This window comes from Arabidopsis lyrata (assembly GCF_000004255.2).
Source record: "Arabidopsis lyrata subsp. lyrata unplaced genomic scaffold ARALYscaffold_3, whole genome shotgun sequence".
NCBI classification, from domain to species: Eukaryota; Viridiplantae; Streptophyta; class Magnoliopsida; order Brassicales; family Brassicaceae; genus Arabidopsis; species Arabidopsis lyrata.
This window is the reverse complement of record NW_003302553.1, coordinates 20,921,345-20,946,445: the sequence shown is the minus strand read 5'-3', so window position 1 is coordinate 20,946,445 and position 25,101 is coordinate 20,921,345. Positions and strand designations below refer to the sequence as shown.

The window sequence follows — 25,101 nt, the reverse complement described above, 5'->3', positions numbered from 1 at the left end:
ATGGCCTAACTATGTTTTGTTTAGTTTGAGGAAGAAAATGGTAATGTTATTGAATCTTTTGTTTTGGTGTTGTAATATGTTAACGTTATTATATTGCATATGTTACATAATGGAGATTTGAACTGAATATATGAATGAAATTGAGCTTGGATTATTACTATAAGTCTATATCTACTATATACTATTCCTTGAAGATTGATTTGCTTTTGAATCCCATAGACAAGAGAGGCTGCATTAGGTGGCCCTAAGAGAAAGTATGCTCAAGGAATGGGTGCTAGACCATTTTCCCCTAAAAACACTACCCATCCAGATAGTAAGATACAAGAGACGACGTGGCTTTTAAAAGTTTGTTGGTCAGTCTCTCAGATAGGAAGTAGAGATAAGCAAACAATGGTAAGATTTATTTTCCTTCATGAAAACATTGTGGAAAGAGCTCTAAGCCAGCAATACAATCAAACATTCAAATTTACTGTTATACTGTACTTCATTATTAATTTTTACATACCACCTTATAACCGGTCAATTAGAAAAAACATCGATGTCACATTATTGATCATTTGAGAAATACTATCCAGTTAACAATGTCGGATCTCCATATATATGAAGTATAGTTAACTTAAAAGACGAGACTTGAAATAAGCACAAGAATTAAACAACACATTCACCATTTTTTTACGCAACAATGCTGCTACTGTTGCTTCTTCACCATGGTAGTAGCATTCTCCGGATGAGAATCAAGGGAAGCCTCCTCAACTCCGGCTTCAACTACCTCCTTGTAATGTCTCTCATGACACACACTTGGTGTTGCAACTATGTGTACATGCCCAAAATGTTCAGCCAACGTTTCCTTGAAAACCAAAAATGCACATCCAGTGAGAAAAGATGCCATGGGGGTCAAATTTAGGCAAACAAAACTACAAGTGAGAAAGGGAAACTACTTGTGGTAATTGGTTGTTTGACTAAAAAACAGTTAAGACAATGAGAAAACGTAATGATACAACAAGTCAATCCGGTTTGGCTAGGATGCTTAATTACCTCTTCCTCCAGTGCATGAGTTTTGAGATGCATGGTGAAATTTTCAAAGCCTTTGCCAGAAATATTGCATACTAGGCAAGCACAGGAGGCATGTTCACCCGTTTCACTGCACTTATCCTCCGCAAGAGTCCCTGAATCATCTGTGGACCAAAAAAAAGTAGCTGGTTCAGCAACTGATTTGCTGGATATTTCAACAACACTGAGAGAGGACAAAATCACACCTTCCAGACGAAGAAAGTTTCCAAAGTAGGACTGAGAACCAGGAGAATCATATGTAAACTGCTTAATAACGTGGCATCCCCACTTTTCTTCTAGATGGTTCATATCGTTCTTTGAGACTTTCGAATAAGGGCATATAAACATAATGGTAGCTGGACGTGGATTCAAACAGGTCCAGCAAGCCATGAGATGCATAATGTCTGCGGAATCTGTTTCTGAAACAAAAGATTTGAGACTCGGAAGGAAAATAAAGAATATTGTAGGAAGGCAAAAGGATGAGAAGATACTAACTGAAGGTGATGTGGTTAAGACTGATTCCAGTGGACGAGACTGCTCGCAGGACGTCATCAGGGACGTCTGTTAGTTGGCCAAAGGCATAGATGTTGATAGGACCGGAGTAGCCTAAATCCTCGAAATACTCAGTAATACACGGACCGACCAGACGAGCATCACAGTCAGGGGGAACAGGACACCTCTTGATGTCCCAAAGGACTGCTGTTACACCCGCATGATAGTCATCCGTCTGGGTACCATTCATCATTCAAGATTAACATGGGGTCAGATATAGGCAAACAAAACTAGAACTGAGAAAGAGAAACTACGTACTGAGGTTGTTTGACTAAAAAGAAAAAACAGTTAAGACAGTGACAAAACGTATTGATACAACGTGTTTTTTCAGATATTAAAACTTGCCATCCATTGCTGCTCCAGATGATAATCAAGGGAATCCGGAACTCCGTCAACAACCACCTCGTTGTATCTCTCATGACACTCACTTAGTGTTGCATCTATGGCCTCCTTGAAAACCAAATATGCACATCCAGTGAGAAAAGATAACATGGGGTCAAACTTAGGCAACGAAAACTACAAGGGAAACTACAATGTTTTCAAGCAGACAAACAAAACTACAAATTGTGGTAAATGGTTGTTTGACTCAAAAACGTATTGATACAACAAGTCCATCTGGTTTGGCTAGGATGCTTAAATTACCTCCTCTTCCAGTGCATGAGATTTGAGATGCCTGAAGCAAGTTTCAAAGCCTTTGCCAGAAATATCGCATTCTGAGCAAAACCAAGAGGCAAGTTCATCCGTTCCACTGCACTTATTAATAGGGGGAACAGCCTCCATTGAAAACCTAAACGAAAAATCAAAAATTGGGAAAGTAATTTATTCTACAACGGAAATCAAACATCAGATAAGCATTCGGAAAGATAGAGATTGACACGGTTTAATCACCTAGAGTAGAGAGAGAGGAACACGGCCGTAATCGCAAATACAACTTTTCAGATAGATAGATAGATACTTGTGGGCAAATTATATATATATAACTTGTAGGGTTCTTCTAAGAAATAGTGATCTAAAAGTGTAAACTCTAAGAAACAGTGAGATAAGGATCGAGAAATTTACCTGAGAGATAAGCAGAGTTGGTTGGATCTCTCGATATCGACGACTAGGGTTTTGAATTTTGATTGAAGCGAACAAATTACCATTGCCGCGTTGGCGTCCGATATATATAAAGGGAGGAATTAGATGGGCTTCGTTGGCGTCTGACAAATATTTTTTTTCGTGGTGTAAAATTCAACCACAACAGCCCATTAGAGCTTGAATGGGCCAAGACCTAATCTACAAAGACGTTTCAGTTATGTATACGACCTAACTTTGTTTCGTTTAGTTCGAGGAAGAAATGGTAATGTTATTGATTTTATTTTTTTTGGTGTTGTAATTATATTTAATATGTTACATAATTGTAAATGATGGTTTATCGTTTTTAACACACGGACTTTAACTATCTTTAACATGCGTGTATTTGAGATTACAACGAATGTTTCAATTTTTAACATTTTGGAATTATTCAAAAAGTTTATACCATGTCAAGATATCTAAAAGTTTTCATGTTATTGATATCAGTTAGGGTCATAACTCATAAGACCTTTTTAGAATCTTTTTTTTTTTTTTTTTGTAACTCCATTAAACCTTCTGCTTCACCAAGAGTTTCTCTTCCACTTGAGACATTTTCTTTAAAGTATGTCTTACCCGATCAAGATCATATCCTTCATACTTAAACTTCACCATTTTTTTTTGTCAACTTTAGACTTCGTTCTTTTGTTACGTCAATTTAAACGCCACTTTAGAGATTGAACTTTTATAACTTAAATGGAATTAAAGGGGTTGATAACGTAGGATGCGGATTATGTTAAATAATAGAAATCATATACACAAAACCTGTCAAATATCTGTGACTCATGCTTTATACCCTACAATATACAATCGACGGTTCAGATTAGTTTGATAATTCCGACTAAGATCACTAATCTATTAGACCATCTCCATTGGTAGTGTCTCACCAAGTTTCTCCCATTAAAATTAAATAAAAAACATTTAAATAATACTATTTTAGTCAATTTTGTGTAGAATCGTTTTTTATTTGAGACACCATAAAAAACTTTCTCTTTCTTCCACATGTCACTTTCTTATTAGTTTATTTTTTTGTAACAAATCAAATAATCTATAGTTTATAACATTAACTAAATACTTTATATGTTTGTTATTTTTTAATTTAACCTTCTTAACAAATTAAAAAATAAAATTATCTATATATCAAGCTCCATTATGTATAACTTTAAATTATATAATAATATTATTTTAAATTGGTGTTAGTTAAGCTTAATACATAATATTAAATTAATATTGTTTTAACTAATACAATAGTATTATATCATAAAATAAAATTTTAAAATTAAAACTTATATTTTGCAATAATTTTTAGATTAATATATAATTGTGATTTGAGATATATGTATTTAAAATTTAATCATCAAAAATATCTCATGAAATAATGCAAAACTATCTTCAAGCTTACATAAGCATTTCTATAAATGCCGACTTAGTTGAGCATATATGGCAAAAGTTTGGCGCATCATCAAGTGAAGAGTAAAACTTATATAATCTATTTTGGTTTTGTATGTTTTTATTTGCATTTTTATTTATGTTATCATGGTTTTATATGTAATTTTGTGATTAATTTATATATCTATATTATGGTTTTATATGTAGTTTAAAGTTCAATTTTTGTTTAGTTGTGGTTTCAAAAATAATAGCCTCTTTAATATATTATTTATAATTAATAGTACTATCAATTGTTGCATTTAAAATTATTATTAATATTCATTATATTATGGCATAAATTCTTAAGGGTTTTTGGTCAGTCTCATTGTGTTTCCTTGTAACATAATTTATGTGAATTTTGTTTCTTCTTCACAAGGAAAGTGTTTTTTTTTTTCTTATCCTTACTCATATTCATTGGACCTAGCCCATCAATCATGTCTAATTATCTGTCTATAATGTTTTTCTTTTCACTGATATTTTTCTTTTCTTTTTTCTTTAGAGCTTTGCTGAATAATTTATCTAAGCGTAAATAACTTTTACTAGTATAAAAAATGTGTTATTTAGTGTCACCATATTCGGAATAAGAGTGGTGTTGTGTTTAGCGAGGAGCTCTATACCACTAATCACATGAGAATATGATCCTTTTTTTGGTACGAAAAAATCTAATTGGCCTAAAGCTTTATTGGATTTGATTAACTTGAAAATCGATGGGTGAAAGGGTACAATATCTAATTGTTTATTTCAAGATTACTAGAGAATTTTTAGTTCTACACTAATGGCTAAAATAAAAGTTACGTTGATCCATTTGCAATAAAAAAAAGAAATCAATGTGGGTCTAAGCGGGATTAAGCGAAAAAAAATTGGCCCCTCCTATTAAATAAATATTTACAATAGTTTAGAATTTTATATATTTTACTATTATTTTCATTTTATATATCAGTTTTTTTAAAACTGGGAACTTTCTAAAAATGGGACCTAAATCCATTGTTTCATTTGGCTTTGTTCAGGACCGGCCCTACCGGTACTAGGTAGGTTACGTCGTACAAAATAAGTACTGTCTAAATATGTTAAAGAGGTGTTAGTTCAGTTAAATTGCAGAAGTACCTGCCCGATGTGTTATCTGTCCTGGCCTTTAACATGTCTCCATGGGGTGAAAGTGTATGCTTCTAGCTACTTATTTAGGTTTGATAGAATCTCACCAAAGCGATCTCGAAGAAGTTGACGTGAGGGTTTATGCTGTTCTACCGAGTAAGTATAACTGAGTTTTGTCAGTTTCTTTTATTCATTTCTTCTCTGTTTTGCTCAACAACCCAAGAATTTTTTTTTAAAGGAGTTGCAGATAAAGATAATGTGACTCTTGCATGAGAATTATTATTCGTATCAAAAACAAGATCACTTGATCGTAATATTGAAAAGAGGTTAAACTTGATTTTTTATATATTTATAATCTTGTTATTTGATATAAACAAAACACATTATCTAAACGTTACTATTTCAATACAAAAAAATCAATCTAGATTCAAAAATAGTAAAGATATCATCCAATCACATCAAGAATAACTATTTTTTCAAGTGTAACGAATTTGCATCCATGAAAATCTAATATATATATATATATATATATATATATATATATATATATATATCATATATATATCAAATATCAATATTTAGCTAGTAATGTGCTTAAGTAATAATATATGATGTTAAATTCCCCTAATTCTACTCTTTAAGCCAAAAATGTGAAATAAATAGATATAATTAAAATTTGAAATTTTAATTAAATATAAGTCAAATAACATCAAGTATAAAATACTAAGTTAAATTTAAAAAACTATAATTAAATTAAAAAAAAAAACTAATATCGAAACTAATAGATGATTTGAAACACTTTCTTATACAAAACTATTTAAATTTCTTGTCTCTTAGGCTTTCCATCTCTACATATGATTAAGATTTTCAAACCATCTATATAGACATTACCTTGGATAGCACAACATGTATTTGTGATTTGTCCATGAGAAAATGTAGATCTAGGTAGGAACAAACCAACTTTAGATAATGTTTGACTTTGACTCCTATTATTGGTTATGGCAAAAGAAACAACCACTAAAAATTGTCTACGTCACATCCTGAACGAAAACTTAACTTCAGATGGGATTACAAACATTTTTTAGGGATTAAGACTTTTTCTCCAATCTATTTACCGGTTATAACTCGAGTCTCAATAACATGATTTTCTCAGTGTTCTAAAATACGTTAGGCGGTAGTCGGACGGTGGATCACCGTATAGCGCCTAACTGTATATGCGGCTGTATATACGGGATGTCGGGATATATACGGTGAATACATTTTTATAAATATATATATATATATATAATAATATATAAACATATTACAAATATATATAATATCATATAAAAAATATTTGAGTGAAAATGCTTTAAAAATAAAACAGTTTTCAAAAAACATAAAAAGAGTATCACGTTAAACTCCAACTCTCAAGAAAATGAAAACATAATCACAACCGTATTTATATAAGCGGCACAATATGAATGGTCCTATTGATCCGTATAACACCGTATTGAGCCGTATAGCATCGGATAATAGCCGTATTGAGCCGTATAGCGGCCGTATTGAGCCGTATAAGCGGCCGTATTTAGTCCAACCGTATTTGCTAAACACATAGCTTAAAAACAGTACAATAGTCTGCGTATAGCGTATAGTTACCGTATATACGGCCGCCTAAAGCGTATTTTAGAACACTGGATTTTCTTAATAAGCTACTTATAACCTCATATCGTTGCATAAACCACTTTTAGGATAAATATTTATAAGAATAATGATGAGAGCACCGACCTTTTAATATCAATTTGCGGTTAGGCATTCCATAAACCTTGATGTTGTTCAAATTTTTTGAAAATAAAGTATATCATATTTTAAGCTTGTGTTAGATGTTTCAATACTATCATAATTTACCTAGATTATTTTTTCACCTATTAATTTTTACAAACAAATTAATATTTTTAAAAAAGCGTAACCTAATATGTTTGTCTATATCAACAAAGCAACAAAATCAATCTCAAGAGTTATTATCTTTCATCTTCGACAGCATGTAGACACATATCCACTCCACATCAATGTTTGGTGGACTTAAAATAGTTTACTCTTAAAAGAAGGAAGGTTTGCAATTCTATCCTAACAATGCACCTTAAACTTTATGTACGATTGCTTTGATAGTTTCATCACACTATCTATAATGGCATTACCTGTCACAGCTAGGGGCTCATTCCTTACTGTGTTGCGTTCTTTTTCTTCACAGACTACATGAGAGCTGCCATTAGGCTCTCTGCGTTGTCTGACTGTCTCAAGCAGGAGTTATATACGTAATTAATGACACATTATTCAATCGGTCTTCGAGAAGATAGACCAACCCACCAGCCTATAGAACATGTGGCGAGCTTACGTGCCATGCCAAACATCTTGATGCTGAGGCCAGCAGATGGACAATGATTATTGTAGTATAAACTTGAGGGGGAGTATTGATCAAGAAGACATTTTATTCTAACTAAGTAATAGTTATGAATGAAATGGGTTTCGTGTTATGCAAGTAACTAGTTTGAATAAAAGGAAGAGTGGTAACGGTCATCTCGGGCTGTACGGACGCGGGAAGGAGACCATCTCGGGCTGTACGGACGCGGGAAGGAGACCATCCTTATCCGGATGGTGCTAAGCGCGTGTACGGCCTTGTCTTGTAGCTGATGACCGTTGTAATGAGCTGTAAAGTGGCAAAAGCACATGGTGACTCACTAGGCTAAATGAGGATGCGTTTAAGGTTATGTGCATACCCATTTAGACCTAGTAAGTCCTCTATATAAACCGTGTGCAGCCGCACATCATTTGTAACTTTTATGACATTACAATAAAATCATCTTTCTCTCTTATTCATCATGTTCATCTCTATTTTCCCTACTTGATTCTAAATATTTTACAAAGAGGCCTTCTACCCTGGCTCTGTCCAGACAAAAGCTGCCTCATCTACCTGGAACTTTGGTCGAGGGAGTGGAGAAGGGGGGATATGTAATATTAGACGACTCCAAAGGTAATAGCCCACACCTAATCATGATGGGGACATGGTCGGTGCTAGAGAGAAGCTGAGAGAAGAAGGAAGCGCAATGAGAGTAGTGTCATTGGTGAGTTGGGAGCTGTTTGATAAACAAAGCAAAGAATACAAAGAAAAGGTGTTACCTTCAGAGGTTTCAGGAAAAGTGAGCACTGAAGCAGGGTCGACCTTTGGGTGGGAGAAGATGGTTGGCTGCATTTTTCACTACTCACTACTCACTAGTCCATACTCATATTCACTGGACTTAGCCCATCATGTCTAATTGTCTATTATGTTTTTCTTTTCACTGACTCTATTTTTTTTCTTTCTTTAGAACTTCACTGAATAATTTATATAAGCGTGATTAGCTTTACTAGTTTAAAAAATGTGTTATTTTATTGTCATCAGATTTGGAATAATAGTGGTGTTGTGTTTAGCGAGGAGCTCTATACACTAATCAAACGATAATATGACCCCTTTTTGGTATGATTATGAAGAAATCTATACTTGGCCTAAAGTTTTATTGGATTTGTTATTTGAAAATAGATTTGTGAAAAATGTACAGTATCTAATTGTTTATTTCAAAATTACTGGAGAATTTTAGTACTAAAAAAAATCAATGTGGCTCTCTTAGCAGAATTAACCGAAGGAATTGGCCCATCCTATGGGCGTTCTCTGTTTTGAATACATATTTTTTATGTGTTTCATACTGTATTTTATAACTTCTTATATAAAGAATTTGGAGTTGTGTTAAAAGAATGTTATCTTTTTCTTTTTTAGCATCGAAAATTCCGGATACCATTTGAGTGTTAGTCTAGTCAATATAAATCAGCACCGCCAAATATCTTTTTTTTTAGTGTAAAATTCAAACATGACGGCCCATTAGACTTAAATGGGCCAAGACCTAATCTACAAAGACGTTTCAGTTATGTATACGACCTAACTTTGTTTCGTTTAGTTTGAGGAAGTAATGGTAATGTTATTGAATCTTTTGTTTTGGTGTTGTAATTATAAATGATGGTTTATCGTTAACACGGAATTTAACTGTCTTTATCCTTTAACATGCGTGTATTTGAGATTACAACGAATGATTCTTTTTTCTTTTTTTTTTTGCTAAGAACAACGATGATGATTCAACTTTTAACATTTTGGAATTATTCAAAAGTTAATACCATGTCAAGATATCTAAAAGTTTTCATGTTATTGATATTAGTTAGGGTCATAAGACCTCTTTAGAGTCTTTATATATTGTTTTAGTAACTTCATTAAACCTTCTGTTTCACCAGGAGTGGGAAGATTTTTTAAGTATGTCTTACACGATCAAGATCATATCCTTCAAACTTAAACTTAACTTCTTTTTTTTGTCAACTTCAAACTTGATTCTTTTGTTACGTCAATTTAAACGCCCCTTTAAAGAACGAACTCTTATAACCTAAATGGAATTAAAGGGGTTGATAACGTAGGATGCGGATTATGTTAAATAATAGAAATCATATAACAAAACCTGTCAAATATCTGTGACTCATGCTTTATACAATCGACGGTTCAGATTAGTTTGATAATTCCGACTAAGATCACTAATCTCTTACGAGTCGGTGGACCGTATCTCCATAATCACCATTCATCAAATGGTAAATATATAATCTTACGATAGGTAATATACTATAACCAAACTTTGATTATTCTGTTGCTATGTAATTTTTTTTTTTACTTTTTTTCGCTTCATGCATGCAATGTAGTTTTTAAAAAGCTATATTTTTCAACTATTGCCAATTATGAATCAGGTTGTCAAATTATCCAAATATTTGTACAAACCATTAGACTATAAATCCTAGTTCTTCTTTTGTTTCATTACAAATATTGTTTAATAATTTATCACACACATTACAAATTATCTAAAAGTTTATCAAGTTATAAGAATCTATAACAAAAGCCTTTTTACTTTATAAACTGAAATAATAAAGATAAAAATTCTAAATAGTTGCATTAATAATACAAAGTAACATTTGTGATTTCCAACAGTTGTTGCAGAATTTTCCAAGTCCTAAAATTGAGATGAGCCTTTAAATGAATTTAAATCGTACAAGATTTTTTTTATAGGTCGAATTGTACTTTAAAATACCAAAATAGAGTTTTAGTACGACCCAATCTAAGTAACGAATATATTCAAATTCATAAAAATTATAATATATTGTACAATATCTATAATAATAAAAAATTACAAAAATAAGAACTATATATTTCTTTGCAATTCTGTTTTAGATCTTTATCTTTAGCCACAAATACAGTCACTGATTGACATAAAAAAAAAATTGCTTAAAGAAATAGAATTTGGTAAAAATACTCCAAACAAAACAAGCCAAAAGAGACTAAACATTATATATCAACCCTAAACAAAATTATAAAAAATGGTAAAGTGTAATATTTATTTAATGTTATAATTAAGAAAAATAATGTATCGTAAATTTTCTATCGATCATATATGTTGAAAATGGTATAATAATAAAATTATTTAAAGAGATAGAAATATAAGGGAGAGAGAGTAATAATGTGGGAAGAAACTATACATTTCTTTGTTAAGTGAATCAATGGTGTATCTTACAATGGAGTGGAAGAGCATATTTATAGTATCAAATAATTTCACCAAACCATTCCACTACTCCAAACCATTCCACTACTCCAAACCATTCCACTACACCAAACTATTCCATTACTTTATGGTAGTGATTGAATGACTTATGAGCTCCATTCAATATTCAAGAGTTTGATTTTTGTAACACTCCCCCTTGGAGTTCATTTGTCATTCATGTCTTTGCGATGTGCTTCATGTTGCCTCGTTAAAAACATTTCTAGGAAAACCCGGTGGGAAAAACCATAGTAGGTAAAAAGAGTGCAACCGCGCAAGCTCCCCCTCGAATGATCAGGATCATAACTTACAAGTCTTGTTGACGAATCATTCCAATGTTATGAACATGTTTTCTGAACATAGAGGTGGGCAATGATTTTGTGAAGAGATCTGCAGAATTCTTGGATGATTGGATATATCTTACTTCAATGTCTTTATTCTTCACGAGCTCTTGGGTGTATGAAAAGAACTTCGGAGGGATATGTTTGGTTCTATCGCTTTTGATAAATCCTTCCTTTGTCTGAGCAACACATGCAACATTGTCTTCATACAAGATAGTTGGCTCCGTTTTTAGACGAATTCCACTACTTGTTTGAATGTGTTGACTTATCGATCGTAGCCATACGCATTCTCTACTCGCTTCATGGAGTGCGATGATTTCAGCATGATTTGAAGAAGTAGCTACAAGCGTCTGCTTCTGAGAACGCCATGATATAGCAGTACCTCCAATCGTGAACACGTATCCTGTTTGTGATCGAGCTTTGTGTGGGTCTGATAAATAGCCTGCATCTGCAAAACCAATCATTTGACCATTTATATTTTTAGGATAAAATAACCCTAAATCAATAGTCCCTTGAAGATAACGAAAGACATGTTTAACCCCATTCCAATGTCTTCGTGTAGGGGATGAACTAAATCTAGCCAAAAGATTGACTGAAAAAGATATATCAGGTCGAGTGCAATTTGCAAGATACATAAGGGCTCCAATTGCACTTAGATACGGTACTTCAGGACCGAGTATCTCTTCATTCTCCTCAGGTGGTCTGAATGGATCACTCTCAACATTAAGTGATCTAACGACCATTGGAGTACTGAGAGGAGTTGCCTTATCCATATTAAAACGTTTTAACACTCTTTTGGTGTATGTGGATTGATGAACAAATATACCCTTTTGAGTATGTTCAATTTGTAGGCCAAGACAAAATTTTGTTTGTCCGAGATCTTTCATCTCAAATTCCCCTTTTAAATAGTTTGTTGCTTTCTGTATTTCTGCTTGAGTCCCGATTATGTTTAGATCATCAACATATACCGCGATTATCACAAATCCGGAATTTGTTTTCTTTATGAAAGCACATGGGCATATAGGATCATTCACATATCCTTCTTTCGTTAAATGCTCACTGAGACGATTATACCACATTCGTCCAGATTGCTTTAACCCATATAATGCTCTCTGCAATTTTATTGCACATAACTCTTTGGGTTTAGATTTTAATGCTTTTGGCATATTAAACCCATCGGGAACTCTCATATAGATATCTGTATCCAATGATCCATATAAATATGCTGTAACGACATCCATGAGACGCATCTCTAGATTTTCGCCAGCTGCTAGACTCATCAGAAATCTAAATATTATAGCATCCATAACGGGGGAATATGTTTCCTCATAATCAATCCCGGGTCTTTGAGAAAATCCTTGAACTACGAGACGAGCCTTGTATCTCGTAATTTCATTTTCCTCATTTCGTTTTCTAACGAAAACCCATTTGTATCCAACCGGTCTCACATCTTCAGGTGTGAGTACAATAGGTCCGAATACATTTCGCTTATTGAGCGAATCAAGTTCGACTTGTATTGCATCTTTCCATTTTATCCAGTCATGTCTCTTTTGACATTCATATACCGACTTTGGTTCTGGATCCTCGTTTTCCTCATCAATTTCCTTTGACAAAAGGTATGAGAAAACGTCATTAACATCATCCATTTTATATCGATCCCAGATCTTTCCATTATGGATATAGTTGATAGAAATCTCATGATTTCCTTCAGGATCATGATGCTCATCATTGTCATTAGACTCATGATTCGTTTCTTCCAAAATGCTTTCTGCTATTTTGGGAATATCATGCTTTTCAACTTCCTTTCGTTTTCTAGGATTTTTATCCTTAGCACCAACTGGTCTACCACGTTTCAAGCGTGTTTTAGACTCACGTGTATCATCTGCTCTTCCACTTTCTTGTGGTATTTCAATTCGAGCAGGAACATTTGCAGCTGGTATATATGATTTAGTTACCGTTTTGGTATCTGCAAAAGCATCAGGAAGTTGATTTGCTATACTTTGCAAATGCACAATACGTCGAACTTCTATTTCTGATTGTTTTGTAGGAGGATCAAGGTGTAACAGGGATGATACACACCATTTAATTTCTTTTCCTACTTGCTTATTTTCTCCCCCTAGAACCGGGAATACTTTCTCATCAAAGTGACAATCGGCAAAACGTGCCGTAAAAACATCACCAGTCTGCGGTTCTAGGTATCTTATAATTGATGGAGAATCACATCCAATATATATTCCCAACCTTCTTTGTGGTCCCATCTTTGTACGTTGTGGTGGTGCTATAGGCACATACACCGCACAACCAAAAATTCTTAGATGGGATATATTTGGTTCTCGACCAAATGCTAACTGTAGTGAGGAGTATTTATGGTATGCACTTGGTCTTATCTGAATGAGTGCTTCTGCATGCAAAATGGCATGTCCCCATACAGAGGTTGGAAGTTTTGATCTCATGATCAATGGTCTTGCAATCAATTGCAGGCGTTTAATTAATGATTCCGCCAAACCATTTTGTGTATGAACATGAGCTACAGGATGTTCAACTTCAATTCCCGTTACCATACAATAATCATTGAATGCTTGGGATGTGAACTCACCAGCGTTGTCTAGTCTAACTCTCTTAATGGAATAATCAGAGAACTGAGCTCTTAATTTGATTATTTGAGTTATAAATCTCGCAAATGCCAAATTTCGAGATGACAATAGACAAACATGTGACCATCTGCTAGATGTGTCAATCATTACCATGAAATAGTAGAATGGTCCACATGGTGGGTGTATCGGTCCACAAATATCGCCTTGAATTCGTTCAAGGAACTTTGGTGATTCTTTATCAATTTTGGTTGGCAATGGCCTTATGATTAACTTTCCAAGAGAACACGCTGCACATGTCATTTTATTTCCATGTTCCAACTCATGATTTTTCAATGAGTGACCATGTGAGCTTTCTATGATTTTTCGCATCATTGTGGTGCCTGGGTGACCAAGGCGATCATGCCATAATACGAAATCTTCAGGATTTCTTTTGATCACAAGATGTGATTCTATGACATCTATATAGGTATGATGCAAACCAGAAGGAAGTTCTGGAAATCTTTCCAAGACATGTCTTTTTCCAGATTTATTAGAAGTTATATACATATACTTCTTTCCATCCTCAGTTGCAGACTGAGTTTCATATCCGTGAAGGTATATGTCTTTGAAACTCAACAAATTCCTCTTAGAATTCGGAGAATATAAGACATTATTTATGGAAAACTTTGTTCCATTAGGCAATTTAAAATTTGCTTTGCCACTTCCTTCAATCAAGTCTGTAGGACCTGATATTGTGTTAACGATAACTTTCGTCGATTTCAAATCAGAGAAATACTTTTTATGTTTCAGAATACTGTGCGTTGTTCCACTATCCGGTATGCAAATATCCCCAAGATTTGTCTTGGATATTGTTCCATTTGTAATATGATCTATTTTTGAAATAAAGATAATCGATTAAGGTAAGTAGGAAACAAATTTATTCATTAAGCATAAAGCACACAATAATTATACATGATAGGTAATACAATCACACAAATTTAGGAAATTTCAAACACGCATCGATTTATTTATGGTACATAAATTCGAGTCCCACTCGATAGACATTTCAGTTTTCAACGGGGGTAGCCTCATCGAAATCGTTTTCAAAGTCAGAAGCATCAAGGTGGGTTGTACCCTCAGAATGTTCCGCGAGGCTCACTTCCTTTTCTTTTCCCTTAGTGGATTCTTTGTACAGAGCACAAAGGTGCGCAGGAGTCCGACATACCTGAGACTAATGTCCCTCAGTGCCACATCTGAAACAAGCACTCTCACGTTTTTGGGGTGTATTTGCTTGGATTTCTTTTCCTTTCGAATCATGTTCAGGACGAATCCATTGGTATGACTTTCTTCCACGTCCGCGATAGTTTCGGCGACCACGCCCCCGAAATGTTTTGTTTTCTCTTACCGGATTTTTAACATCCAATGCATTAATCTCAGGGAATGCTTTTGATCCGGTGGGTCGGGACATGTGATTCTTGATGAGGAGCTCATTATTCTTTTCAGCTATTAGGAGCGCCACAATCAAATCTGAGAATTTGGTGTATCCACGTAACCTATAATGTTGTTGCAAGGTAATATGGTTCTTGTGAAACGTGGTGTACGTTTTCTCAAGCATCTGAGATTCAGTGATGGTTTCACCATAATATCTCAGTTTGGCTACAATTCCCAACATGGCAGAATTGTAGTTCATTACCTTGTCAAAGTCTTGGAACCTCAGACTTTGCCATTCATCCCGGGCAAGTGGGAGAGTGATGTCCCTTTGGTGATCGAAACGATCTTTCAAGGACTTCCAGAGTTCTTTAGGATCTCTCATGTGTGCATAGTCATATATGACACTTTCATCCAGGTGTCTCCTAAGGAAGATCACCGATTTTGCCTTTTCTTGGGCCGTCGAAGTATTAGTCTCTTTTATAGTCTCCATTATCCCAAGAGACTCCAAATGTAGCTCAACATTGGTAGTCCAAGATATGTAGTTAGCCCCGGTAATGTCTAAGGCCGGGAATTGGAGCTTCTCGATATTTGCCATTTCGTTTATTTATTTCTAAAATAAAAACATTGAATATTATTAGAAATCTTTATTTAATTTATTTTAAAACATATTTAAAATGAACCGTTTATATTAATAATGCAAGCGATTACAAAAAGAAAAAGTGTACAAACAAGTAAACTAATGGTCAAACGAAATTCTTGCGGAGTAAAATCTACAACGCAAAGATTATAGATACACATAATAATGATTCCAAAAACAAATATTAAAAGTAATCGAAACATTCTTCAAAACTTCAAAACTTCAAAATTCTTCTTTTTTTTTTCGGAGGGAGTTTTTAGAGAGATGAAAAATTTTGTTTTGATGAAATGAATGAGAAAATGAATGAATTTATAGATTGAAAAATACTATTCCTAGCCGTTGGAGAAAGTTGAATTTTTTTGGAAAAATTTTGAAATTTTTCTTTGAGACCGTTGGCGGAAAAATATTTTTTTTAAAAAAAATTAATCTGAAAAATTAGAGATCAATCAGATAAAAATTATCGATTCAAATAAAAATATTTATACAGGTGAATAAACCATAATATAAACAAATAATTCACAGTGATATTATGGTGACGAATTATCCACATAGAAACAGTAAATATATATGTGGCGGCTCAGCCGACCGGTAGCAAAAATAAATATTTAAAGCAGTGCATAAAATTTCAGGTGGCTCAACCAACCATTAACAGAAAATAATTAATTATGGTGCATGAAGTAACGTATATACACATATATAGTTTCTTTTATTTATTTATATAATTTTCTTTTTTTTTTCTTTTTCTCATATTTTTCTTTTAACGAGGCGACATACCGCCAGGTATAATACCGTATTTTTTTTCCAGCGATCATAGAGTGATCGTGCTGATAACGTGTTATAATTAAGAAAAATAATGTATCGTAAATTTTCTATCGATCATATATGTTGAAAATGGTATAAGAATAAAATTATTTAAAGAGATAGAAATATAAGGGAGAGAGAGTAATAATGTGGGGAGAAACTATACATTTCTTTGTTAAGTGAATCAATGATGTATCTTACAATGGAGTGGAAGAGCATATTTATAGTATCAAATAATTTCACCAAACCATTCCACTACTCCAAACCATTCCACTAAACCAAACTATTCCATTACTTTATGGTAATGAGTGAATCACTTATGAGCTCCATTCAATATTCAAGAGTTTGATTTTTGTAACATTTAATCCTTTTATTTAATTTGCAAATTCAGCAACTATCACCTTTTCTTTGAACTTTGTTGTATAAATGATTTTTGTTCCTGCAGCCATTAAAGAAACAACCACGCGCTAACGGTGGCGCGTGTGATAAAGATTCGGTTACCACTTAAACACACTTTTTCGTTTCCAGAATCGATGGAGACTTAAAACGCTAATTAACATTTGCCCTTAACCAAAAAAAACAATTAATCACTAATAAAAAAATAAAAATTAATTTCCCTCTCTCTCTCTCAATCTTTCTGCTTTCTCGTTCTCCAACCACCGGAAAGAGAGAGAAAGATTCTTCTTCTCTCTATATCTCTTTCTCTCTATCGCTCCGCCGCGCCACAATCACTGAGATGCGGCGGTGTAACAACAACACTGATAAATTCTCTGTGAAAACGATGAGGCTTCTTACGCTTCTTCTGATCTGTAGTTTCTTCTTCCCCTTTGCTTATTCCGCCGAGTCCGATAACGAGACTGACTCAGCTGTTGTTACACGTGAGATCAATGGAACCGTTGTTGAGTCCAATGCCACGAGTGCGAAGCCTAAAGAAGATAGTTTCGCTGATATGATCGATCGGGCACTTGAGAAAGAGTTTCCTGATAATGACCAGAACGAAGGTTCCTTAGATCTTCATTGTTCTACATTTCTTCAATTCTTTGTGGAGCTAGGGTTTCTCTAGGGATTGATCCTTCTCTAGGGATTTATCATTGATTAGCTAAGTGGTCTAGACTCTAGACTCTTTGTGCTCACATTTAGTCTATCTAGGTTTATAGATTTCTCATGGTTAATGTCTTTTAGCAATTAATGAATTGTGAACTCTTTCAATTTGCTTTTTTTTTTTTTTTGTGTTGTTTTGATTTTGCAGTTCCTGATCCAGGAAGCTTCAATAATAGTGTTGCTGATCAGCAGGTTGGTAGTTGCAAGTTTTGATCTTTGTTTTAGCCAGTTTTATTGCTATTACGCAGCACACTACTCAATGTTGTCTTTTCTTTCCATTAAGCTATTTGTTGTGCTCATTAGGCTGTTCTAGAGACTGTTGCTCGAGTTAAGCCAAAGAAAAATGAAACCAAGACCAAGGAAGAGAAGTGAGTTTTCCTGATGCTTACTTTGCCCTGTTTGGAGTCGATTCGTTCAAGTACTGGCTGTTATTTACTTTGGTTTCACAGGTTAAAGCAAACTATAACATATGAGTATTTTGTTCTAGATCGTTCTTCAATTTGGATAGCGAGAATGGCGTAGAAGATACTCCCAGACTGATAGATAGGAAGGTAAGCTTAAATAGTGTTCTGTCATTTGTGCTATATATTTATGAAGAATGCAATCGTTTGTAAAAGCATTCTCGTAATGTGACTTTGCTGCAATTTTAATCCAGGACAACGTTTTTATAATGTCCAATCCAAAATCCAAGTACCCTGTACTGCAGCTAGATTTAAGGTAAGTATAGCATTCGTAAGATAAGTTCTTCGTTCCGTTATATTTTGTTAGTATCTAACTTACTGTTTTTTTGATTGGGGGCATCTCTCTTAAAACGGTACATCTGTAGGCTGATATCAGATTTGGTTGTCGTCATTGTTTCTGCTACTTGTGGAGGAATTGCCTTTGCATGCGCTGGTCAACCGGTCAGCACACACTTCCTTTGCAAAGCTTGTGACTTTCAATATTATTTTGTTAGCATTGAGTATCCAGCTTTCCGGCATTGTAGAAACGATTTTGCTAGCTCTTAACTGATCTAACCATGACAGCGTTATTTCATTTCTACACTACTTATATGGCAGGTCATTACTGGGTATCTATTGGCTGGATCTATAATTGGACCGGGCGGGTTAAGCTTTGTTAGTGAAATGGTGCAGGTAGCTTACATCAGCTTTAGTATTTCAAAGTTCATCTTTGTTGTCTTCATATACGTTTGGAAGTTTTCATGAGTACTAGATTGCCTGGGACAAGGACTTGATTTATAATTTTTTGTGTAGCACAGGTTGAAACAGTAGCTCAGTTTGGTGTTATCTTTCTCCTTTTTGCTTTAGGATTAGAATTTTCTGCAGCAAAGGTTTGCATGTTTCCACTCTCTTATATTTGTCTGGTTTCTTTGTTCGAACCGATTGAAACTCTTGAGACAGTTATTGTACTGTGTGGTTGCAGCTTCGTGTGGTTCGTGCAGTAGCTATTCCAGGAGGTCTTCTTCAGATATTTTTGTTCATGTGCTTGAGTGGAATAACAGCCTCGGTATGTTCTAAAAGTGTAACAAGCGACTTAAGAATGATTTGTTAGGAATTTTGTGGTATGAATCATGAATATAGAGTACATTCAGCTGACTTAGCTGTTTCTTCATTGCAGTTATGTGGCGGTAAACTAACAGAAGGAATATTTGTAGGCGCATTTCTTTCGATGTCATCAACAGCAGTGGTATATTCTAATTTCCTTTGTGTACTTTTGCATACTTATGTGGTATTGAACGTCTTTGCATGTAAAATAATATTTTGACGTTGTCTGTTAGAATATTTCCCTTCTGCTCACTCACTCTCACTTATTTTATCTTTTGTTTACTGTGCCGGTTATGTTTTCTTAAATTACTCTTTAGACTTGATTGTCATATTTCATCCTTACCTCCCCATGGTTCTTGTACCAGGTTTTGAAATTTTTAATGGAAAGAAATAGCATAAGTGCTCTGCATGGCCAGATAACCGTGGGAACTCTTATTCTTCAGGTATCTACCTGATAACTCTCAAAACAATAGCTTCTCTAATATCATTTTCACATATTTGTTTCCTATTATTCTTAAACTGCATTTCCTCAGGTAGTATGCTGTATGCAGCAAGTACTTTTATTAGAACTTTAATTTACTGTTTCATGAATCACCAGGATTGTGCTGTGGGCTTGCTGTTTGCTCTCCTGCCAGTTCTTGGTGGCACATCTGGTGTCCTTCAAGGAGTGTTGTCCATGGCTAAATCGTATGTATTTTTCTCTTCCACGAATTTCTGTGAAACTATCGACAATACCCTGCTTCCTTTGTTCACTTGTTAGTTTCGGTCTAATCAAACCAAGTTTTTGATACTATTTTTTTACTGGGTGGTAATTTTTTTCCAGGTTGGCTATTTTGATTGCGTTTCTGGGAGCTTTGTTTGTATTGTCCCGTACCTGGGTACCTTGGTTTCTAAAACTTATGACAAGTCTTTCTTCTCAGGTATAAACACATTTTTTTACCTGCTGCCGTTTTGGTCTCTACTCTCTAGATTGTTTATCAACTTAAGTGTTTTTCAATCTTTGACAGACTAACGAGCTCTATCAGTTGGCCGCTGTAGCATTTTGTTTACTTGTCGCTTGGGTTAGTCTGATCCCTTTGTTCTTCTTAGCTATTGGCTGTTTACACGTGTGACTCTCGAATTTTCAATTCTTAAATCCAGTATCGTTTTGGCTTCTTCAGTGTAGTGACAAGCTCGGTCTAAGTCTTGAGTTGGGTTCCTTTGCGGCAGGAGTGATGATCTCAACAACTGATCTCGCTCAGCATACTCTTGAGCAGGTAAGATGTCAAGTTTGACTCTTTCGAACTAGAGGGTCTCTACCCATTTTTTTGGCCACTCTCTTATTTTGAAAGTGTCTTTCTTGCTTATATACTATCTTGACTTTTCTTTGGCACATATTACCAAAGTTTACCATATATACCTGTTCTGATCGCTTCTGTTTCCCTGCAGGTGGAACCCATCCGCAATTTTTTTGCAGCACTGTTCCTTGCTAGTATTGGCATGTTGATACATATGCACTTCTTGTGGAACCATGTTGACATTCTGCTAGCAGCTGTGTTACTGGTGATAGTGATAAAGACCGTGGTAGTTGCGATTGTTGTTAAAGTCTTTGGATACAATAACAAAACTGCAGTACTTGTAAGAAATGAATCCTTCTTTCTTTCCGCTTACACATATAGAGAGGGGCCTCACAGTTTTCTTGTCTATAGGTTGGAATGTCCCTTGCACAGATTGGGGAATTTGCTTTTGTTCTGCTAAGTCGAGCATCTAATCTTCACCTAATTGAGGTAAGAAATAAAAATGCCTCTGTGATTATTTTGATGCTTAGTTATATGTTAGCATATATCTTCCAAACCGTGTGTGGCCATATAATAGCTTTCGCATAATTTGCTTCTGGTGGAGCGATAAGTAACAATGAAGAGGTTTGTGTTTATTTGCAGAGCAAATTGTACCTTCTGCTTCTGGGAACAACTGCTTTAAGCCTGGTATGGTCTATTTCCACATCATATGTATAATACGTTCATATTGAAAAACGAATAAACGAATATTGACACGGAAGTTGCTTTATCAATGAATAACAGTAGATTTCACATACTTCAGTATCAATATTGTATACTTACTAAACAAAGTAAATTATGTAACAGGTAACAACACCATTGCTATTCAAGTTGATACCAGCAGTTGTACATTTAGGAGTGCTCTTACGGTGGTTCTCTCCCGACAGCTCAACCGAGGTAAATACAAATCATCTCCGTCTGTGTCTCTCACAATGACTTTGGCTCAAACTCAACTTTGAACTTTTATCTTCAATCTGTACAGATTGGTTTCAAAGGAGAGTTGTATCACTCAGAGAGCGCAAAGCGTATATCACTGATGATCCAAGGTTCTCTTCACGACTCTTGAAGTGTTGATGATATGTTGACAGCATAACACGCAACATCAAGCCACATTTCATCTCAAGCTAGGCAAAGGCAATGAATGGGAGCTTCCGAATGTATAGATGCTTTGAGATATCAGAAGTGAACCCCCCTCCAGAGGAACCTGTATAAAATCTCTACACGAAGATAATTACAGAGACTTGTAACTTCACTTCAATTTTTTTTGCTTAATGTTTTGGATTCTTTTTTGAGTAAAAAGGTAGGTAGAGGTTATTTTTTAGTTTGTTTTCTTTCTTCTCCAACGTATTGTAGTTAACTAGTGATGATACCAACCGATAAAAGCTAAGGCTCCATCTTATAAATAAAGAGTTTTTGAGTTAAGCGATTACAAAGTACAAACACAAATTTAATAAAAGAATATTTGAATTGATACGCCAAATATGAGAGGAAAAATACAATGAATCAACGTGTGTGGTGGCTTTAACATTTCGTGGGAACCCGAGTTTTTATTGGCTTTAGCTTCAAACCAAGACTCTCTGGAGAAAGAAGCTCTGGCGAAATACATGACGGACTGAGTGGACTACGGGGGCTATCGCTAACCCGACCAGGCCGATACAATCCAAACCCCATGAAAAAGAACTCCATTGGTATCAACATTGCATGTGGTTGCTCTTCTGTCACCATTGATCCACACGCTTGCACCTCCAATTTCAAACAAAAAACAATCAAAACATGTTCCAAGAATCTAAAAGCCTGAATCTGTAATATCAGAGATGAGCTACGAGCTACCAGAGCTGTTTTTACATTAAACCGCATACCTCAACCAAGGCGCTGTATTTTCTGTCCAATGCTGTCACCATGTGAAGAGTTTCAGAGTGGAAAGGAGATTGGTCGCCAACAAAGATGAGTGTTCGGCATTTCAAACTCTTCAATCCATCAGTTAAGTCATGTCTCCTGTTAACTGCTTCCAGAAACCGCATAAGACAACTACCGTGTCTTTCACCTAGCAGCTATATAAACATATCATATGATACAACAACATTATTACAACGATGATGAAAAGCCATACAATCATCTGGAGACTACTACTAGGTTTAGCACTCACTCTTCTGCATTCATGTACCACATCCCGCTCTGGAACTTCAGAGCTACCACGAGCTTCCTGTCGTAATTTAAGAACAAGATTAATCGGTAACTATTAATTATATCCGGGTTTCATTAAGAAATCACAAGAAAGATTACCTTACTGAAGTACCTCTGAAGGAAAATATCTTTTAACAGTCCAGACATGCCATAGTAGTACAATAAGTTTGACACAACCTGCAGGAAGTTTTAACATCGGCTTATTAGTCTGGATGCGAAAGAAGTGTGGTTTCCCCCTTTTGTAGAGTCATATAAACTATGATGGGAAGATAAGAAAAAGAAACCTTGTAATAAAACCATTCAGACCATGAGGGTGCTTTGCATAGAGGCGATATAAGAATCAAACCCAAAACTCGTTCTTTATGTTTAATCTGCAACCATAAAACAATCACTGATAAGTAATGAGATACGTTATTGTATATGTTCTGAGAATATAGCTACAAATAAATCCTCAAGATGCCTCAATGAGTACATACAGCAAACAAGGAAAGGATGTAGGCACCAGCTGTGATCCCCATGCACATTACTGCCTCAAGGCTGCAAGAGACATATAGATAGTTAGAGGATAATAGCGGAATTACTCTTGTTATGATTGAGAGTTAGTCGAAACATGAGTCAAGTTTTACCTAAAGAAGTTCAATACTTCAAGAATCTGGTCCGCGAGGTCTTCAACAGAAGGTGACGGATCATTGGAACAAACTGGAGCAGCTCCGAACTGCAAAAACTCTTGTGGAAACGATGGAACCCAACACAACGTGAGCAAACAGCAGATACAAAGAAAAGAATGAACTGTATCAAGACAATCAGTTTTGCAAACCTCATGTCCTGGGGGACTAATATGGTAGATGCAGAAATTATGGAGCAGTAAGGACACCGCTTCAGGGCATAGAAACAATCCTTGGAAACACGACATATCTAGCAGACATAAAAACACACAAGAATCTAAAATAAGATTACCAAATGATGTGAAAATGAAAACAAATCATCTACCAAATGCATATTCCACATTCTTACAGTTTAGTGCTACATCTGGATAAGTGATCAATGCTGGTTTCTCTTGATCTCCATACACTACAACTGAAACTGAACCATGGCAAGTTTTGACATGATGCTCCTGCAAGAGATAAGAAAATAAGCAAGAAACGAATCAGTCTACATCCAAATTAAAAGAAAAATAAACAAAACCACATGCTCCATTCTCATATCCCCACCATTATCCTTCATCCAAAATCAGCTCAACATTTAGAAACCAAAATAATCTCTTAATTTCTGTTCTTTAAATCAGATACAGCTAAGAAAAGGAACATTCCAATTTTGTTCCAGACAACAAAAAATATCAAGGACCTCAAGAGATTCTCCCATGTGCAATGATTCAGAAAAATCAGTAAGAAGAGATAACTTATGGCTAAAAAAAGTCGGACATTATATATCAATCATGGAGCCACAAAAAGATACCATTTTGAAGGGAATCTCTTGGACCTTTTATGCAAGAAGAACAAAGAATCAAACTAAAAGAAACACCCAACTTGTAGATTTCAGATGAAGGATCATCATAAGACAAAGTGAAACAACTTTTTAAGTATTAATCTTCCAAGTTGTAATTAAATTAAGCATTCAAACTAAAATCAAGAACATGATATGACAAAAAATCAAGAAACTGAAGCTATAGATACTAAAAGATTCAAGAAATCAGGAAGCAATGGCAAAATCTCCCTTCAATTTCCCACTGAGATTAGATGCTAATTAGGGAAACTAAAAAACCCAGAAGAGAGAAAACGAAATGTGAGTGTTCTAAGTGCCTGAGAGAGAAGAAGACAAAAGGAGAAAGTAAGTAAATTTGGTAGCTCAACGTGTAAACAAACCTTGCCACCATTGTAGATCTCTTCAATGTCGAGTGAGACGTCGTCGTTGAAACCCACCATGACCCGAGAAACCAACCCCCAAAGACTGCGCCTTTCTTGCTCTTTCTATCTTGAAATTGAAATTGAAAGATAACAAGAATAATAAAGTCTTAAGCTTTCTTGTGGGTACTATTATTTGCCTTAGATTGTACGCTTCAACGGCTCTTTTGAGCTTCACTTTGTCTTCTTCTTCGATGGAATGGACCACTCTATCTCTCTCTCTGTCTCGATGTCTGTGTCTGTGTCTTTATAAGCAAAGCCGCGTTGCGTTTAATGGCCCAGCGGTTAATCAAATCATTCCCACCGACGCCGGTGACTCTTTCTTTTTGGTTTTGATTTGCACCGAACCTCAAACGGCGCCGTTTCTTTAATCATTTTCTCATTTTATTTATTTGTTTTTCTTC

The 25,101-nt window shown here is 35.0% G+C and overlaps 3 protein-coding genes across 5 annotated transcripts; 1 reads left to right on the top strand and 2 right to left on the bottom strand.

The window, feature by feature from the left end:
• Window positions 1–541: 541 nt before the first annotated feature.
• LOC9322098 lies at window positions 542–2,914 on the bottom strand. 2 transcript variants are annotated; one of them, XM_021030473.1, is made up of 8 exons: window positions 2,672–2,914; window positions 2,491–2,544; window positions 2,245–2,389; window positions 1,948–2,052; window positions 1,546–1,777; window positions 1,257–1,463; window positions 1,036–1,175; window positions 542–847 (listed from the first exon to the last, which is right to left on the bottom strand). In XM_021030473.1, the coding sequence occupies exons 3-8, from the start codon at window positions 2,380–2,382 to the stop codon at window positions 689–691; spliced, it is 981 nt and encodes a 326-aa protein (XP_020886132.1). In that variant the 5' UTR covers window positions 2,383–2,389; window positions 2,491–2,544; window positions 2,672–2,914; the 3' UTR covers window positions 542–688. The 2 variants fall into 2 exon arrangements, with proteins under 2 accessions (XP_020886132.1, XP_002883980.2); XM_002883934.2 differs by having other exon boundaries at window positions 1,257–1,469; window positions 2,672–2,913.
• Window positions 2,915–17,273: 14,359 nt separating this feature from the next.
• LOC9320047 (K(+) efflux antiporter 4) lies at window positions 17,274–22,034 on the top strand. Its single transcript, XM_002885984.2, has 20 exons — window positions 17,274–17,652; window positions 17,901–17,944; window positions 18,056–18,120; window positions 18,240–18,303; window positions 18,408–18,469; window positions 18,579–18,654; window positions 18,811–18,885; window positions 19,011–19,082; window positions 19,175–19,258; window positions 19,370–19,438; window positions 19,662–19,739; window positions 19,895–19,983; window positions 20,120–20,216; window positions 20,304–20,357; window positions 20,457–20,552; window positions 20,725–20,913; window positions 20,985–21,062; window positions 21,216–21,260; window positions 21,420–21,509; window positions 21,595–22,034. Exons 1-20 carry the CDS (start codon window positions 17,388–17,390, stop codon window positions 21,676–21,678), a joined length of 1,776 nt encoding a protein of 591 aa, XP_002886030.1. The 5' UTR covers window positions 17,274–17,387; the 3' UTR covers window positions 21,679–22,034.
• LOC9320046 (pollen-specific protein SF21) lies at window positions 22,009–25,034 on the bottom strand. Of its 2 annotated transcripts, none has more exons than XM_021031202.1 (10): window positions 24,659–25,034; window positions 23,811–23,910; window positions 23,614–23,711; window positions 23,423–23,511; window positions 23,273–23,333; window positions 23,081–23,167; window positions 22,896–22,973; window positions 22,759–22,815; window positions 22,472–22,663; window positions 22,009–22,355 (listed from the first exon to the last, which is right to left on the bottom strand). In XM_021031202.1, exons 1-10 carry the CDS (start codon window positions 24,716–24,718, stop codon window positions 22,134–22,136), a joined length of 1,044 nt encoding a protein of 347 aa, XP_020886861.1. In that variant the 5' UTR covers window positions 24,719–25,034; the 3' UTR covers window positions 22,009–22,133. The 2 variants fall into 2 exon arrangements, with proteins under 2 accessions (XP_020886861.1, XP_020886862.1); XM_021031203.1 differs by lacking the exon at window positions 24,659–25,034 and adding an exon at window positions 24,008–24,430.
• Window positions 25,035–25,101: the final 67 nt, after the last annotated feature.